Here is a 13,157-nt window from a genome sequence, read left to right as displayed (position 1 = left end):
ACTGTTGTCAATATTATAAAAGTACTTAAAGAGTTGCTGTTATTATAGTTGAGGTTTAATTACAGTGTTAACTGGTGATTTGTGGTTATATTATTAGCCTGTTACTTTTACCTTTCCTCTACATCTGAATAGCTACCAATATTACAGATATAGAATAGCAAAATTGACTGGTTTTGTTCCTTTAGCCATAGCTTATTTTATCTACTTTAAGGCTACATGCAAATTTTGATAAATATTCTGGAATCCTTTGAGTATTTCTAAACACATAATTGAAAACTGATTTTAGTTACCTCTGACCTTTCTTCAACCTCCATCCAGATTGTTGTGTATGATATCTTAATTCTTAATATTAAGAATATAGATCTAGAGTTACAAGGGACATCAGAAGCCACCTAGCCAAATCTTCTTATTTTACAGAAACTACTGGATATTAAATGACTTGCATAGAGTTAAACTGGTAGTAACAGTGGGTTTGGATATTGGGGGTAGTACTTTTTCAACCATATCATGGAAATCAGAAAAATTTAGAGCTGGATAATCTTAGAAGTGATATAATTCACCCCTCTGATGATCGTGGTGATGATGATGAAGAACGGAGGCAATTGGGAGAGAGTAACTTGCATAGGGTCACATAGCTACTGTAATCTGAATTTAAAAAGAAATAAACTAGTTTCTGAGGATGTAAGGAGCTTTATCTTAAGGTTGTGATTCATTTTGATATTTGCCTTATGTAATTGACCTTGTGATATGGCAGCAAAGTACCTTCATACTTCTGCTGTGTGTAACAAATGTATCTATTCATCTAAAAATGTATCTATTCATCTCCTTTCTGAGATTGTTAAAATTATATTCCTCAAATTATTTGACTTAACATATTCCGTATTAAAATTGATTAAAGATGTTTCATGCAATGAGACATGGTTCTAGGCAACTTGGCAATGGATAGAATGCCAAGTCTTGAGTCAAGAAGAACCAAGCTTAAATTTGGCTTTACATACTTGCTAGCTGTATGACCCTGGGCAAGTCACTTAACCTTTAATTGCCTCAGTTACCTCATCTGTAACTCTATCTCCCAGGGTTGTGGTAAGGACCAAATGAGTTGATAATTATAAAGCACTAAGCACAGGGCCTGATATGTAATATAAAAGTTATTATCATCATCATCATTCATCATCATCATCATCATCATTATTATTATTTAGGAAAAACAAATATTTTCAAAGCTTCCTCTTTAAAAAAGACATGTCATTGTAAATTTTGACCAATATGATGGAATCTGTTAATGGTGACTACCAGATCTGCTTTTTTTTGTTTGTGAAAGTTTATAGAACTGTATTGATATCAGCCTAGTAGCAAAGTTACAAATCCCTCAAATCAACATGGAGAAAATAAATGATATAATTAATTATTTAGGGATCTTATCTCAGCTTTCTACTTCTACTTATAATTACTACAACATTAATAATTATTTAGCTGTGTGACCTTGGACAAGTCACTTAACCCCATTGCTTGTAAAAAATAACAACAATGCTAAATAATAATAATTACGACAACTTACATTAATGCCACACTTTAAAGTTTGTATAGCAACAGCAAAGGGCTTTCCTCACATTGACCCTCTGGTGAATAGCAAGTAGTACAAATACTGTTATTATCATTTTATAGGGAAGGATTTGAGTAAGCAACTTGCCTGTAGGTATATGAATAAATGTCATACTATATATCATAGATTTAGAAGTAGAAGGAACATTTAGTGTCATACCCCTATTTCATTTATACAAGGGGAAACAACTCAGAAGTTAAGTGATTTGTCCAAAGTCACACATGTATTGGTTGATAGAGGTTCAGTTTTTAACTCTGGATTTCTGATTCCATATTCTTTATATCCCCCCCCCTAAAATTTGATGCAGGATTCAAAATCAAACCTTCTAATTCCAGTTTTATACAACAAATACCAGAAGATAATAAAAAATGTGGTTTCTTTAGAAACTTATTAATAGTGGGTCTGTTTGCCTAATAAACAATTAGCTCATGTCCAGTATACAGCATTGCACTGAGGAAGACTATCTAATGTTTGACCAACAACTGCACTATATCTGTAAATAATAAACATATTTTGAAAAAACATCTGATTGACCAAATTTTGTTGTTGTTGTTTAAATAAAACAGATATTCTGTTGTCCTTAAAAATTATGTGTGCATGCATATATATATGTGTGTGTGTATCTATATATATTCCTAGAAAGAATTCTTTCAGTATTGTAAAATTTATATAATGTCTACAAATTCATTTGTAAATTTATACCATAATATTATTGAAAAAGCACAGCCATACAGTTTTTTAAATAACAACTACATATTTTCAAAGTTTTATCATACAAGTAATTTTCTTAGATTTTAACTTCTCTAGGGGGAAAGAAAGCATAATATATAAGATAAATATCATTTTATATTAATGACAATGAAATGAAACCTGAGGTGTGACCTCTAAGGTGTTTTGTCAATTTGTTAAATTTGTTAATAAACTTCTAGGGGCGTATTATTAGAGGAGCATACAGGTTCCAGGCCATAATCACCACATTTGAAATGATTCTGGGAGGCTGTGGAGAGCTCAATGCAATTGAATGGCGATGTGTGATTATTGATGAAGCACATAGGTTAAAGAATAAAAATTGCAAACTCCTAGAAGGTCTGAAACTCATGAATCTGGTGAGTAATTTCTTTTTTAACTTTGATTCAGTTTGTTTATTCACATGATGAAATTTTTTAGTTAAGGGGAAGATTAAGGCTGAACCTTGTTTCTCAAAATGTTGAAAATGATATTTATTTCACTATTATTTGTGACTTTAAGTTTTCTTGCCTTTGATTTCTTGATTTTGAAGTCAGATATTTCACATATTTTAAAATAGTGGAAGGATTTTACGGGTTTTATTTTTGTAGAACTTTGGTTTTGTCTTTTTCTTTTTAATTAATATAATTTCCATTAAAAAGGTGTCTTAGAATTTAAAAACAAATGAGCAGTCATATTTTTTTAATATCTTTTGGTTTTACATCACCATATCCCATCATGTCCTAAGTTACCTCACCCTCCCTCCCTATAACCTAAGAGCCATCTTGTATAACAAAGGATTTAAATAAAGGGGTGAGGGGAGCAGTTCAGAAAACCAACCAAGTCTAATATCACATAAGTGTTTTATACCCATGGTACTACTCCTCTACAAAGAACTATATTTTTGATATGAGATTTTTATTTCTATTTACAACTTTTTTTGGCACATTTCTAGCACAGGATCTCATGTTCAGCTCTTTTGGCAAAGATACAACAGTGCTTTGTCATTTCCTTCTCCAGCAAATTGAGCAGATAAGATAATGGAATTAGGTGACTTCCCTAAGAGCACACATTTAGTAACTGGATTTGAACTCAGGCCTTTCTGATTCCAGGCCTGGTACTCTATCCACTATCACTTAGCTGTCCCAATTACTTTATTAGTATAGTTTTAATTTGCTTTCCAGAATGGATGTATCGATTTGATGGTCCTCCAGCAGTAAAGTAGTGTTACTCTTTCTATAACCCTCCAGTATTTACTCTTCCCATCTTTTGTCATTTTGACCAATTTATTAGATGTGGGATGTAAACTGCAAAGTTGTCTGATACTTTTCTCTTATTGTTTGTGATTTGAAATAGTCTTTTTTCCTAGTAGTTAAAGGTTTATAATTTAGAATTTTTTTTATTCATACACTTTGACTCCTTATTTGAGGATTACCTATATGATTGTATTCATTGATCTTTTAGATCTGAGATAGTACCCTCTAACTGTAGATCTGTGGAATGGAATGAAATAGAATAAAATAGAATGAAATTAAATGAAATGATATTTTTTAAGCCCCTGCTTTGTACAAAATACTGTGCTCAGCACTGAGTATGAAAGTAGAAAATTGAGAGACAACATATCAACAAAGGAGGAAACCTGTTCCTTTTTTGTTCACAATAGGTGGGAAGGCCAGATAAGAATTAGGCAAGGAATGTAACAGAACATATGGCAAGACTCCACGGGTGTTGAGGAGGAGGAGGAGGAGGGCACATTGGTAGAGCACTGGCCTTGAGGTCAGAAGGACCTGAGTTCAAATCCAGCCTCAGACACTTAATAATTAACTAGCTGTGTGAGGAGTAGTAGTTGTAGGGATAGGTTATGCCCTTCAAGGAGAGTAATCTGTCCAAGGGTTAGAGTATAATGAAGATTTGGATACCTTGGGATGAGTAGTCAGCATCAAGTTGATAATAGGCATTCCCATGCTTGCTGGAAATTAAACACTAAGACATTGTGTTGATTGAAGAAAGGAAATATTTGGTTTCCCTCAGGGTGAGGCTGGTCTTTATAGATATCCAGTTGATGGTATCATATTTCATGCAAAAAATATTTCCCACTTTTCTTAGCTGTGTTAATTTTTTCAACTAAACAATTTTTTCATCATTCAGTATGCCTATTGCTATGCAAACCATAGGAACATTAGATCGTGGGCTTTAAGTTAGTTCTTAACATGTCTATGAACTTTTAAAAAAATTATAACTAAGTAAAATTAGTTTTCTTTCTTAATCTTTTTCATTCAATTTTATGTATTTAAAAATATTCTGAGAATCCATCAATAGGGCTTCACTGGAGACTGATCTTACAGAATTGGGATTATTTTTTGCCTTTCTTAGTATATCTAGCACTTTGTACATATGGAAGACATTTAGTGATAGTTGATTTGATTGAACAGACTGTCTAAAGGGATGTATCACACATGAAGGTTAAGATCCCCTGCTCTAAAGTTTAAAATCATGGCAGAATCTTGTTAACATGCATAGCTTTCAGATGCATTGGTTTCTTCATATATGATGTTATGGATAGATTCTATATCTCAGTATGATGTTATTCAGGATTAGTAAATTTTCTTTTTAAACTTTCTTATTTTTACTGTTAAGAGTTATAATTCCTTGCGGGGCGGCTAGGTGGCATAGTGGATAAAGCACCAGCCCTGGAGTCAGGAGTACCTGGGTTCAAATCCGGTCTCAGACACTTAATAATTACCTAGCTGTGTGGCCTTAGGCAAGCCACTTAACCCCATTTGCCTTGCAAAAAAAAACCTTAAAAAAAGAGTTATAATTCCTGGTGATAACATGAAAATTTGAGAATTTATTTCCATAGTTAGAATAAAAAGTTCAAAAATAGAAATGATTTGAACTGAATTAATAATTTCTTCCTATCCAATCTATCTGTCCTTCACACTATTATCAAATTTACTTTTCAAAAGTTTTAATCTGATCATGTCATTTCCCTTTTCAATATACTTAGTGGCTTAATATTATATTAAGGATTAAACACCAACTCCACTGTTTAGCATTTATAGCCCTTTACAATCTGACTTCAACCCTACCTAGAGTATTTACTTCTTGAAATCAAGGACCATATTGATTGATTTTTTTTTCTAATCAATCCTTAACACTAATATTTTAGTTTATATTAATTAAAAACTGGAACACTAATATTTTAGTTTATATTAATTAAAAACTGGTATCCTACCCTTTTTTGCAATTTATTTTCATTATGATTTTTAAAAATGAATAGGTAGAGATCTATACTTTTGTTAATTTAGATTCCAGCCTTCATTCCTCCTTTTTTTAACTGCCCCTACCTATGAAAACGCAGAAAATGCCCTTTCTTTTCAAACTTAGCATAGCACTTGTATTCTCTTACTGCATTTACTAAGATCTACTTTGTACTGTAGTGCTTTCTATATTTTTGTTCCCTGTGTAAACTCTGTGATCACATAGTAAATATTTGGTAAATATTTATTCATTTTAAGCATGTGATGTTATAGAAGAAATGGCCATTGAACCAGCTCTTAAAAAAAATTATTTCCATTTGAGAAACCAATGACACACAAGCACCATGTCAACTGGTAGAAATTAACATTGTTTTTACAGAAGTATTCAAGAGATTCACAATAAAATTATCATTTGGGTAAAGTTAATTAGGGAGGACTTACTAGAGATGAATTTTCAACTGAATTTTGAAAATGATTGTCATAATGTGTTTCTTGGATATGCAAATGTGTTCTTGAAAGGGTAAGAGCAAGTCTTTAGCTGACTTAAATGCTTAGAAAAAATGATGTGTAAACTATTTTGATTTTGATTTGATGTAGGAACACAAGGTGCTTTTGACTGGTACACCACTTCAGAATACTGTTGAAGAACTATTCAGTCTTCTTCATTTCCTTGAACCCTTACGATTTCCCTCTGAATCTACTTTCATGCAAGAATTTGGAGATCTAAAAACAGAAGAACAGGTAATTTCTAAGTGAGGGTATCAAATTTCTTCTTATCTTTATTGTTGTTTTTATATAAATATCCATTACAACTATTTAACATTTTCTGCAGGTGCAAAAGCTTCAAGCCATTTTAAAACCGATGATGTTGAGAAGATTAAAAGAAGATGTAGAAAAGAAGTTGGCCCCTAAGGAGGAAACCATAATTGAAGTAGAGCTTACTAATATTCAGAAGAAATATTACCGAGCTATCTTGGAAAAGAATTTTGCATTTTTATCCAAAGGAGCTGGACAAGCTAATGTACCTAATTTAGTTAACACTATGATGGAACTCAGAAAATGCTGTAACCACCCTTATCTTATCAAAGGTATCTTCAATAGTATTGCAAAATGTAATACATTGCCAAGTCTTTTACAGTATGCTTAACTTTTCTGCCCTCTAGGTATTAAGATTTTTTTTTAATCTTATTTGTTATGTGTTTATTAATGGAATTTCTAAGAACACAGGATGTGTACAGTCAGTAGTTGACTATACTTATGTTGATTATGTGTACTCACTTATTTTGCAGGTGCAGAGGAGAAAATACTTGGGGAATTTAAAGAAACACATAACCCAGCTGCTCCTGAATTTCATCTTCAAGCAATGATACAGTCTGCTGGCAAATTGGTCCTCATTGATAAACTTCTCCCAAAAATGAAAGCAGGTGGGCATAAAGTGCTCATCTTCTCTCAGATGGTGCGCTGCCTTGATATTTTGGAGGACTATCTTATTCATAAGAGGTAAGATAAGTTGCAATTAACAGGAAAAAAAAACTTGTGAATAATATCCATTGTCTTTATTTTTATATATTTTTCCAGTGATCTACTATCATATAGATTCCTTCTTTGCATAGAAGAAGAAACAATTTCTATTAGTGACCAATCAACTAGAATTTATCCTTGCTTTCAAGGAGCTCCCAGTCTTATCAGGAGAGACTATGAGTACACATATAAGTACATGCAGAGTAAATAAAAAAATCAAATGTAGAATAGTTGAGGGAGAATACTAGTTTTTGACAAGAACATGCTTGACTTGCATCTGTGAGTAATAGAGTTTATTCTGTGGGACAGAAGTGAAGATAGAGTTCTTTCCAGCAATGGGAGATAGCCGATACAAAAGTGTGAAGACAGAAAATATAGTGTTGTGTGGAAAAGAGACTATATATAATGAGGATAGAAAGAATGGCTAGGTGCCACAGTGGATAAAGCACCGGCCCTGGAGTCAGGAGTACCTGGGTTCAAATCCGGTCTCAGCCACCTAATAATTACCTAGCTGTGTGGCCTTGGGCAAGCCACTTAACCCCATTTGCCTTGCAAAACCTAAAAAAAAAAAAAGAAAGAAAGAAAAGAAAAAGAAAGAGTGGTTGTGGCCAAGTTGTGAAGTCCTGTAAAAGTCAAAACTGGAGGAGTTTATATTTTATCCTAGAGGCAGCTTTCTGGGAGTTGATTGATTAGGGGAATTGCATAGTCAAATCTATGCTTAACTAAGGAAAATCACTCTGGTAGTAATTTGGATGAGCCCCCTAAATACTAGTTCATGAGTCCCCATTAGTATGTTTCTACTTAATCAACCAGTAGAAACTCAGTTCCTTTTTTTTTTTAGGTTTTTGCAAGGCAAATGGGGTTAAGTGGCTTGCCCAAGGCCACACAGCTAGGTAATTATTAAGTGTCTGAGACCGGATTTGAACCCAGGTACTGCTGACTCCAGGGCCGGTGCTTTATCCACTACGCCACCTAGCCGTCCGACTCAGTTCCTTTTCAAAGATATGTGCAAAAATAACTTAGCAAGGATAGGAATACATCATACAGTGCATACACAAAACCAACTAACCATTACCTAGTATGATGGAAATACTCATATTTTACTTCCCAGTAAGAGAAATTTTATTAGGCAAAAGTATGCCAACCTTACTTTATATCAGACAATACAAACATTAACCCCACTAGAAACAAACCATCAACCTGATTTCCTAGGGCTTCCCAGTAATTGTGTTTCATACTGGTATTCAATGACAAGGTTCCCTGTCTGTCCCCCTGGAGGCTGTGATTCACCTTCCAAAAGGCTTGCTTGATGATGGGACTGCGAATTCTCTCTCTCTCTCTCTCTCTCTCTCTCTCTCTCTCTCTCTCTCTCTCTCTCTCTCTCTCTCTCTCTCTCCCTCCCTCCCCCCCTCCCTCCCTCCCTCCCTCCCTCCCTCTTCCTCTCCCTCTCCCTCTCCCTCTCTCCCTTCCTCCCTCCCTCCAATGGATTAAGTAACACTGCTAGTAGGTATCAACTGTCTCAGCCCAGATTTGAACTCAAGATTCTCCTGCCTCCAGAACTAGTGCATTATCCACTGTACCACCTAATGGCCCTGCAAATTTTTTCCAGTTAGCATTTCCTTCAAACAAACAGTGAACTTGAGGATATCTGAGTCTCAAATGCAGGGAACACAGGAGCTCCTCTCATTTGTTACCCACAGGCTGAAGTGGATTTCTTAGAATTATGGCTAAAAGTTGGGGCGCCTCTATGATGCATTCGATAGAGCACAGGCCCTGAATTCAAATCCCACCTCAGACACTTAATTACCTAGTTGTGTGACTTTGACCAAGTCACTTAACCCTATTTGCCTTGCAAAAAACAACAAGCAAAAAAAAGTTATGGTTAAAAGTTAACTGTTTATAGGCCTAAGCTCAGGATGAAAATGAGTTGTTAGGGATAAAGGTGTGAGTACTACATTCAGTGCCTTGCTGATCTCTCCATAGGCAACTGAGATATTCTTCCCTCTCCTTTTTTAGCATGAGGACTTTCAGTTTTCTATCTGAACATTCTCCCTTTTTCTTTCAATTTTTCTGTCTTCTAGCCTCTGCATACCATCAGCTTTTGCTGAAATATCTGAGAAACTCATTTGCCTCCCCTTACACATTAATTACATTAAATTAATAATAAAACTAAGAGAAGAAAGAAGTCTGATTATTTCAGCTAATGGAAGTATCTAGTTTCTCTTTGACAAACTTGAAAGGAGAATACTTGGAGGAAATGATTGAAGAGAGTCAGAATCATTTTAAAAAATACTCTCCAGGGGTATTCAAAAAGTTAAATGACTATTCCACTTGATGAAGCAAACTGTCGGTTGAACTATTATCTTAATTCTTAATCCTTGTTCAATCTTTGCTGTAGAAATTTGTTTATTGGTTTGAAATGCTATAAATTATAACTAATTTCTTTTATTAGAGAGATGTTCAAGAGCATAAGGGAATCCTGCCAATTTGGACTTTTCTCTTTCCAAGTCGAAAAATGCTTAATTTAGAAAAGTTTTATTTAATGAAATTGTTTTTGACAGGCTCATACCCAAAATATAAGAGTACAATTTAAAAAAAATTCTACAGTACCTTTTGTAGAAATAGGAAGGTCTGGTAAGAGGATAAGAATGCAAAATGGGGATGGAGGATGGGAAACTGGGTGATGCTCGGTGGATAGGGCACTGACCTTGGAATCAAGATGGGATAGAGGCAAGGGAGGGTGGAAAATGAAAATGCATTCTGATTAGATTGTTTGTGATGTCTCTGGGGTATCTAATTTGAAATGGTGATATGAAATTAAGAAAGATTTGTTTCAGGATATGTGGATATAGAAATAATTGGCATGTAGATAAAAATTAAACCCTGGGAGACTATGAAGTCATCAGAGAAAGTATAAAAAGAAGAGTAGGAGTCTTTCAACACTTTCACAGTTAGGGGCATAATATGAATTACAAAAACATAGGAGACTGCTAAGAAACTGTAAAACAGGTGGGGAGAAACATGAGATAGGATTGTCAGAAAAACCTAGAGAGAAAATGTAGAAAGTTTGGTCAGCATTTTCAATGTATCAGATAGGTTTTTGGCGATGCAATCTGAGAAAAGATTCACATTTTAAGAATCTTTGTTGATTTTGGAGAGAATAGAGAATTTTCTTTGAGATATACAGTCAGAAGCCAGATTGCAAAGATTGTTCGGTTTGTGGAAGCAGAGTGTAGACTGTTTTTTCAAGGAGTTTGACTATGAAATTGAAGAGAGGTATAGGATAGTAGCTTGAGAGGATGATAATACCTAGTCAAGGTTGTTTTTTTAAGGTTGAGGGAGATTTGGACATGTTTGAAGGCAGTAAAGGAACCAGAAGGTCTCCAGAACTGCCATTCCTTATTCTCCAAATTATTCCACCATTCTTTAGCTACCTTCAGATTCTGTTTCTGAGAGCCACTTCTCCCATTAGTGTGTCCTTCCTTGAACCTCCACTTTGGGGAAGGACTCCAGAGTGTCTATACTTAATTCTCTGGACTTAGCCACCATTCCCCCACCTGGTTACTCACTTTTCTTTCCTCCATTTCAGTTTCCCTTTTATGTTGTCTTCCCCTGTTGGAATGTAAACTCCTTTTGAGCAGGCTCTTTCTTTTTGCATTCACTTGTCCCCACCATTTACCAGATTGTCTGCCACTTATTAATTGCTTTATAAATTCCTGTTGACTGACATTGGTAGGAAAAGGTTGAAGTTGAGATAGAAAAAATAATAGAGGTTGTGGATTTCTTGAAAAAACAAGAGAAGGTTAGCATCACAGGCACATAGGCAAGGAAAAGCGCCCCCCCCCCCAGTCAAAAAATTGTGAGGAAGGAAGGAGAGAATTAGGTTGATTTCAAAGTAAAGGGTAGGATTCAATTGTTGTTTTTAAGGCTGTAGATTTTTATCCATTAAAAAGACATGCTAACTTATTATGAAAGTGTTTATGAAATCAAAAAAGAGAAAACATCTTAATTGTATAGCCTTTCATGTAAGCATATAATCACCAAGCTTGTATAAAGTGCCCACTATGTTCCAGGTCCAGTGCTAGGCAGCTAGAATGCCTGTACAAAGGTGATTTAGTTGTTGCTCTGAAAGAACTAATCTTTTAAAAGGAAGATACATGTAGTACCTGTCATAAAGTCATAAAGTGGTGGCCAGGGAAGTCAGTTATAGGATTCTTGCATGCAGTATGGACTTAATGTTGAGCCTCTTTCATCTAATTTTTCAAAGTATGTGTCATTCTTATTCTTATGTAAGTTGTAGTGTAGAGGTGTAGGGGGTGTCCAGGGAAGACTAGTACCTTTGGTGTGAGGACTGCTTGAATTCTTTTCAGAGCTGTGTCCCACCTTTGATGTCTACAAACCACCTAGCTCTCACCTGTGGCTCCAGCAAGCTATAGCATGCACAGCAGTCACAGTCTGATAAATTGTTTTGGTAGTCAGACTAAACCAGATTGAGTATAATCAAGGTGTCTCAAACTCATTGGTGAGTGAGGGGATATCTCCACTCCAAGCATGTGAAATCTTTTCATGGTGGAACAAGCAGATGAGAACAATTCATCCCAATGACCATGAAAGCAACTGAAGCAGATGTTATGGAATGCTTAGAGCTTGATTTGACTTTGAAAATGCCAAGGAGAGAGTGAGACCAACGACTTCTTGTTACTTTCCCTCATTTAAATTCAATTTACGCATAAATCAAAAGAATTCATACATATCATTTTACCTTTTTTAATCTATCTCAAAATCCTGGGACAGCAGACAAGTAATGAAGCAGCAAGTACATATACACTGGGAGCTGTAGTCACAATTCTGCACAACAATACAAGCAGCAGCCCCCTAGGTTTCCAAATAGTCTTTTAAGGATTGTACTGCTTACTTCCTGGTTTGAGGAAGGGACTAGAAAAGGTTCCCTAAAAATTTGCCTGCTTACCCTACTCTGGCCTGATTACTATGACAACCCTGCAATTAAAACACAAAAATTCCATTTGCGTCACTACATGGAATGTGTGCGTACTTATAGACAACACAAAATCCAGTGTACCTGAAAGGTGAAGCACTCCTGTTGTGAGAGAACTCAGCAGTTATCACATCCAAATAGCAGCCCTGAGTGATATGAAGGGTTGGCAAATGAAAGGCAGCTAACTTAAGTCAGAGTTGGATACACATTTTTCTAGAGTGACTGCAGTGAAGGGGGAGCACTGTAAAGCTGGAGTAGGTTTTGTATTCAAAACTAATCTGACCAACAAGGTCCCTTATCATCAATGTGCTAAAAAAAGACAAGCTTATAATTCTGAGTGACTGATGCTACCAGACTACCAGACATGGCAGAGAGTACTTAAAAGGAATAGAGTTGGAAACAATAACTGAAGACTTATGCATCTCATGACCTCTTCACCAATGCAGTCTTCCATTTACCTAAACACAATAAAACTTTGTGGATATATCATGGTAGCAAACATTGGCATTTAATAGACTGTGTGATGGTGAGAAGAGATTTGAAGAAGGTGGGAGTGATGAAGATAATGTGCGGCTGCAGAGTGCAGAAATGATCATAAACATCTTCTCTAAACAAAAGTGTTTGCCCCAAGGCAAAATAACTACCAGAAGAATTAATAAAAAAAAAAAAAAGGTTAGAGGGCTTCCCTGAATGGGAATAATTTATTGATGATTTAAAGGAAAAGTTGAACCACCACACAGTTGACTGTGGAGCAGAAAAGGAGTGGTAGCATTCAGAGTCTGTTGTTTACAACATTGCTTTTGCTCATCAGGGTCAGAACATTTGCAGATATCAACACTGGTTTGGCGAAAATAATGGGAAAATTCAGAAACTGCTAAATGAGAAATGAGAACTCCACAGAGTTTACCAGCAGGATAGTTCATCCATCACTAAGAATATAGCATTTAATTTATTCAAAAGTAAAGTACAAGCAAGCTTAGAGAGAGATGCTGGATTACTGTCTCACTTAAATTGCAAATGAAATTAAGTTTATACTGACTGTATTGATCCA

General features: G+C 35.2%; 1 protein-coding gene across 12 annotated transcripts in view; it reads left to right on the top strand.

The window, feature by feature from the left end:
- CHD9 (chromodomain helicase DNA binding protein 9) overlaps positions 1-13,157 on the top strand; it is a 243,152-nt gene that overhangs the window by 159,406 nt on the left and 70,589 nt on the right. For all 12 annotated transcript variants that reach the window (XM_074211328.1, XM_074211330.1, XM_074211329.1 and 9 more), the window contains 4 exons: positions 2,533-2,709; positions 6,187-6,330; positions 6,422-6,677; positions 6,879-7,089. In XM_074211328.1, coding sequence (XP_074067429.1) covers positions 2,533-2,709; positions 6,187-6,330; positions 6,422-6,677; positions 6,879-7,089 — 788 coding nt within the window. The remainder of the gene's footprint in view (positions 1-2,532; positions 2,710-6,186; positions 6,331-6,421; positions 6,678-6,878; positions 7,090-13,157) is intronic.

The sequence above is a fragment of the Macrotis lagotis genome, chromosome 1, assembly GCF_037893015.1.
Source record: "Macrotis lagotis isolate mMagLag1 chromosome 1, bilby.v1.9.chrom.fasta, whole genome shotgun sequence".
NCBI lineage: Eukaryota > Metazoa > Chordata > Mammalia > Peramelemorphia > Peramelidae > Macrotis > Macrotis lagotis.
Note: the sequence above shows the minus strand (reverse complement) of the source record. Positions and strands in the feature narration are given on the sequence as shown.